Raw genomic sequence first — 6,186 nt, 5'->3', positions numbered from 1 at the left:
CTTCTGCCCATTCGAGGAAGGGGAACCTTCATCCACCCCGGACCTGGTACGGCGCTGCCTGGAATTAGAACCCAGGAGGAGAGTAAATGTGGCTTCCTTCAGGGCTGGGAACAGATGAGGCACTTGGGGGCCACCTGCCTCCCTGCCCCCAGCTCCCTTCTCTCTCAGGATTTGTTCTGCGTGCCTCCCTTCCCCACTGGGGACTGCAGCTTGAATTTGACCTTAGATCACTTCACTTTGAGTTTATCACCGGCTGGGCCACTGGATCCCCCCCCCACCCTCACCCCCCCAGGCTGGCTGTATCTGGAGATTGTAAGGAGATGGAGTGGAGGGAGTAAGCACAGCGCGTTAGTCTCGGCAAGGGAGGGATACCTAGTTCCAAGGGAAGCCATCTTAGAGTTTCGTTTGGGGGGAGAGGGTATTTTATTTTTCCTAGTGGGAAAGAACAGAGTTGGAAAGGGAAGGTGAGATGACCCTAGAATGTAGGAGAGACGGCAGGCAGGCCTCCTCGGGAAACCACAGTCCACCCAGCAGTGCTAAAGTTGCCTTGGGGCTCCATCCCACCCTGACAGCCTGTGACTTTGTGGCGACTGGCTGAGGAGGGGCATGGAGCACTCTGCAGAGTGCAGAACCTCAGAATCTCCTATTCGCCCAACAGGCCCAAAGCCCAGTGAGGGTGCGGTGGGGCGGGGCTGACGAAGCCCAGACCGAAAGGTCTGTGCATGTGTAAGACTTTGGACTTAAAGCAGACATGAAAGAATCCTCAGTTTCCACATATTTCCGTGACTCCTGTTCCCAACCTACGCTCAGGGATCCTTGGAGGAGCACACTTAACCCTTGATGCTTCTTAAGGAGGAGGGTTGGGGCGGAGCAGCTGGAGGGCGGGTGGGCTGTGTGACAGCCTGTCGGCGCAGCGGGAGCGCCCTCTAGCGGTGAAGTGAGCAATGACCACGAGCTTCGATTCACAAAATACCTTTTTTCCCCCCCCTTTGGGAGCCCTAGCTCCTGAGCTGGCTCTGGCCCTAACACAGTGCTGAGGCCCCACATGGATTATCTCCTTTAATCCTCTCAACCACCCTGTGAAGGAGCACTGTTCCCATTACGCAGATGAACAAAGCCAAGGCCCAGAGAGGGGAGGGGACTTACGGGAGGTCTTCCTGGCTTCATTCCTGCTTCTTTTCTTTACCCTGTCCCTCAGAGAGCACGCAGCAGGTTAAGGGGACACGGTGGATGCACACAGGAAACCGTGACAGTTGCCAAGTTGGTGGCACAGGGGGTGGAGAGGCAGATGACGATGACGGGACCTTGACCTGGACCTTTACGACAGTGATAATAGATATTTGCAGGGGCTGGCGGAGATCAGCTTGATCTGAGCCCATGGCTCTGAGAGTCACTGACAGCAGTGTGTATAGGAAACAAAGTATTCTCAGCACTTACTTTCTGTGTTCCGAAGGGGACGGGAGCCCATGAGGTAGGTTATAATTATCCCCATTTTACACAGAGAAAAACTGAGGCCAGGGAGGTTGTGTAATTTGCCCAGGGTCACAAAGAGCCAGCGGTGGAGTCCTGCTCTTTAACCTTCTGTCCTGTTTGTAGAACCCAACCCCTCAGAGCCGTGCCTGTCGCCCACCAGAGTGCCGTAAACACGTTGTCTGTGGCTACCATTTTTAATTCACGGCCAGACCCCGGTCCCACTTTCAAGAGAGTTCTCAGCCTGGGGGAGGGGAAAAAAAACACCCCAGTCTCTTTTCAAAGAAATAATATGGAGAAATTCTAAAGTAAGAAACGTTTCTCATAAAAAGCTTGGAAACCGTACGTTAGTGAAAGATTATTGCTCATAAGCTCCGCCCCCCCCCTCCACGGATAGATAAGTCTGATATTGCTCAGGTAGCTGCTACACGCCAGACACTGTGCTAAGCAGGTAGCATATATGACCTGACGGTACATGATGGCCCGCGGAACCAGTTTCAGCCTTGGCCAGAGGTTTACCCACACTCTCTGCCGCTTTGCAGGGACCCTCACCACTGGATTTGGGCAGAACTGTGATTACAGAGGTCTGGGAGCTCAGGCAGCGTGCGAATGGCATGAATGCCCGCCCCCCCAAGGGAGAACAGAAAGAAGGGAGATTCCCTCCCCAGCTCCCTTGGGGATGAACTTGCAAAACACCCTGCTTGCCGGACCGAGGAAGAAGGCTAATTTTCTCCTTCCTTGGTCTGAGGAGTGGTTTGTGGAAACCTATCCCTGGTTGCACGGGCTGGTGCACGGAGCTGGCCCGGGGCAGGCGGGGCCCATGTGTGCTTGCCACCTAGTGCCCGTGGGGACTGTTAGCCAAGCAGCCCCCAGGAGAACCCCCGGTGTGGCCAGGAGGGCCATGTGGCATTAAAGCGAGTTTCCACTACATTCTAGACATTCTTGCTAAGTCAGCAAATAAGTCAGCAAACCCCACCCCTGGGGGGTTGTGGTCAAATACAATCTAGCTTGGTCTGAGGGGCGCACAGGCGACCTCCCAGGGACGGGCTAAGTGTCTAGTGCTGTGGGGTGGGATGTGAAGAGACCCCAAAGCACGGATCTCACTCTCCGGGAGCTCACAGGCTGCCCGTGGGAATGTGTCCCCCCTCTCGGCCACCACTGTCTCCCACCTGGACTGAAGTAGACACAGCCTCGCGAGTCTCCCCCACCAGGAGCCAGGGTATCTGTAGATGACAGATCTGTCATTGCCTCCACTCTCTCCAGCCATTGCTTTCAGTCCCTTGCCCGCTATGTCCTCTCACTGCTGGGCTCTCGGCTTCCACTGTTTTCTTAGTGGCATCCCTCCAGCAGGCCACGGAGCCTCTGCAGGCTCAGAAAGGACCACGGCTCCCTCCTCCTTAGGCTTCATCCTCCAAGATGGGCCCTTGCCCCTGACCTCTGCTCCTCTAGGCCCCGTACATCCTTTCTTACATTGAGTCACCCAGCGTCCTAATGGCCTGTGACCTGTCGTCTTGGAGCGCAGCCCCTGGGGGAGAGGCTGTGTGTGGGTATAGTTCGAACTCCCAGCAGCTGGCTTGTGACTAGTGTTCCGTTAGGGAAGGAAGGATTGGCCACGGAGGATGGTTTTTATGGCTTCATGAGTCCCTAACCCTGAACTTGAAGTCTCCGAGGGCCCTGCCACATCCCACCTCTTCAGTAAGATGAGCTCCTGCAGAGCCCTGGGGTTTTACCCACCTCAGCTGAGCCCAGGAGCCCGGGACAGTTTCCCCTGGCTTCCCGCAGACTTCACTCCGCCGTCCTGCCCTCAGGCCTCACGTTGGCACAAATCCGAAGCTGGTCCCACCTCCTGGTTCATCTCCCCCAAACCCGTGTCTCACCAGGGTGGCTTCCAGCCGAGGCTTTAGGAATCTGTTGGCACAGATTTGCTCAGGCCCAGGCCCTGAGCCAGATCCTGGGCAGACATGAGTCAGACCCAGGAGGGGAAGTGCAGGGGTCTGCGAGCAAACAAGGAGGGGCTGAGAGAGCCAAGGGTCTGTCCCAGGGGTGATGGTCAGCTGGGGAGGCAAGTCCAAACTGGAGGTGCAGACCGTTCAGCGACAGAGGACACAGAGCATTTGGGGCCCTGTGAGTAGGTCAGTAGCGCTGGGTTGCGGGGTGAAGCAGGGAGGGGCCTCCCCCTTCTTCCTGTCCCCAAGAACCAGTCTGCAGAGGAGTGCCAGGCTAGGCCAGGGTCTTTCACCGAGCAGACTTGGTCTGGGGCTTCTGAGCAAAGAGCTGTTCTTGCCACGTCGTGTCCTGATTGCGGACACTCCTCTGTGGGAGCACGGCTGATTCTCTGAAGGGCTTTCAGGACGGTGTAACGGGATGGGACTTGTGGGTGGCTGGCGCAGGAGTCCCCCGGAGGAGGTCAGTGGGAAGCCGAGCCTCCCCCCCCCGCCCCGCTCAGCCCTCCCCTCTGCCCCACAGGCACGGGCCCAGGCTGAGGCCCTCCGCATCAGTGACGTGCATTTCTCTGTCAAGCCAAGTGCCAGCGCCTCCTCGCCCAAGCTGCACTCCAGCGCAGCCGTGCACCGACTCAAGAAGGACATCCGCCGCTGCCACCGCATGTCCCGTCGCCCCCTGCCCCGCCCGGACCCCCAAGGTGGCAGCCCTGGCCTGCGCCCGCCCATCTCGCCTTTCTCCGAGACGGTGCGCATCATCAATCGCAAGGTAAAGCCTCGGGAGCCCAAGCGAAACCGCATCATCCTGAACCTGAAGGTGATCGACAAGGGCACGGGCGGAGCGGGCACCGGGCAGGGGGCAGGAGCCCTTGCTCGGCCCAAAGTCCCCTCCAGGAACCGCGTCATTGGCAAGAGCAAGAAGTTCAGCGAGAGCATCCTGCGTACCCAGATCCGCCACATGAAGTTGGGCACCTTCGCGCTGTACAATAAGCCCCCGCCCGGCCCTCCGCCTCCCCCTCCAGCGGGCAAGGCCGACGCTGCCGCCTCCCCGGGCCCAGGGCTGCTGCTGGCGGCCCCCGCCGCCCCCTACGACGCTCGCAGCTCCAGCTCCTCTGGCTGCCCCTCACCTGCACCGCAGTCCTCCTCTGACCCTGATGACGCACCCCCCAAGCTGCTCCCGGAGACCATGAGCCCGTCTGGTCCCGACTGGCGTGAGCCCGAGGTGCTCGACCTGTCCATCCCTCCCGAGGTGGTGGCCACCAGCAAGCGGGTGCCTCCCGACGCCACGGCTGCGGCTGCCACGGGCCAGGCACTTCCCGTGGCCCCTGAGCCTGCCGGCGCCTCCTCCGAGGCCGAAGCCGGGGACTGGCGCCCCGAGATGTCACCCTGCTCCAACGTGGTTGTCACCGATGTCACCAGCAACCTTCTGACAGTCACCATCAAGGAATTCTGCAACCCTGAGGATTTCGAGAAGGTGGCTGCTGGGGTAGCAGGTGCCACTGGGGGTAGTGGTGGCAGCAGCGGGGTGAGCAAGTGAAGGGGCTCCACTGAGGAGGGGGGGCTGGGGGGGCCCTCCTGCCCAGAGCCCTGCTCTCGCCCCCGCCCCTGCCCTCAGACACCTCTGCCCGTGCTTTGCTTGTTTCAGATGGCTCAGCGTTGACCCCCAGAGGGGGCTGGGCGGTTGGAGCCCCCTGAAGCCCAGGGGAGACAGTCCCGGGACAGATGTGGGTCGAGGTGGGGCCAGGGCACCCGGAAGTCCTCCTCCTTGTCTCTTGGCACCCTCCAAGCCCATGCATGGTGGGGGCCTGCCGGGGGGCTCCTGGGGAGCCCCAGAACCCAGAGCTCGGCGCCTCCTCCACATCCCGCTCTGTCTCTCCCCGGCTTGCTTCCAGCTCACGCGCACAGCATCTGATTCCTCGGTGCTACCCCGGCAGCTGCGGGGCCCCTTAGGAGCCCCCTTCCCCGTATGGGTTCTGCCCTTCCTTCCCCCAGGTGCCTGGGCAGGAGGGGCAGGGGTGGCAAAGCCCAGACAGAGGTTGGGGCGGGGCCAGAGGCCTGGGTCTTCCTGCCCACTTTTGGACACGACACAAGCAGGTCCCCTTAGGCCCCGCCCCACCCTGTCTCTGCCCCTCCCCTCTGGGAGGTGGGAGGGACTGGCAGGGACCCCCCCCTGCCGCAGCCTCCTAGCATCTAAAGGCCCCGTTCAGTTCTCGACCAAAGGTGCTACCAGAACCTGCTGTAGAAACTTCCGGCTGGCGCACGCATCTGCCGCCCCTTGGCGTGCCTGTGCGCCCACCCATGGGTGCGCTGGGCCCGGCCTTTCAGGCGGCCCCCTTGAGGGTTCCGTGGAATACGGTCGTCAAAGGCCTGGACCTTTCCTTGCCCAGATCTGGCGCCGGCCCGAGGTGTTTGCTGTGGGGCCACAGGCCCATCCCCCACCCCCACCCCAGCCCTGCACCCTCCTCCGATTGGTCGGCGCCACCAGCTGGGCCTCTGGCGCAGACAAGGCACGGTGGGGACTGAGGTGGAAGGGGGAGTACCCCCCCAAGCCTTCCCCTCCCCCGCACCCCCTCCCACTCCGTGCCTGGGGGAAGGAGGAAGCTGGAAACCATTCCCTTGGGGTCTCCAGCTTCGCCTGCCCCCTCCTCTCTTGCTTCAGCCCCTGGGGCTTTCTCACTGCACAGCCTGCTCGGAGCAGGGGACAGCTTTGGCCCCCCGCAGCTTTTCTTCTCTCTGCTGCCAGGGAGCTGAGGTGTCCGTGCCAATGGCAGAGACC

At 60.9% G+C, this 6,186-nt stretch overlaps 1 protein-coding gene across 1 annotated transcript in view; it reads left to right on the top strand.

Moving 5' to 3' along the window:
• CBX6 (chromobox 6) overlaps positions 1 to 4,947 on the top strand; it is a 6,171-nt gene extending 1,224 nt beyond the window's left edge. The window contains exon 4 of the mRNA XM_077762132.1: positions 3,937 to 4,947. Within this exon, the coding sequence (XP_077618258.1) occupies positions 3,937 to 4,947 (1,011 nt within the window). The remainder of the gene's footprint in view (positions 1 to 3,936) is intronic.
• The last annotated feature ends 1,239 nt before the right edge of the window (positions 4,948 to 6,186 follow it).

The sequence above is a fragment of the Crocuta crocuta genome, unplaced genomic scaffold, assembly GCF_008692635.1.
Source record: "Crocuta crocuta isolate KB4526 unplaced genomic scaffold, BGI_CrCroc_1.0 scaffold193, whole genome shotgun sequence".
In the NCBI taxonomy this organism is placed as follows: domain Eukaryota; kingdom Metazoa; phylum Chordata; class Mammalia; order Carnivora; family Hyaenidae; genus Crocuta; species Crocuta crocuta.
This window is presented reverse-complemented; position numbering and strand designations above follow the sequence as displayed.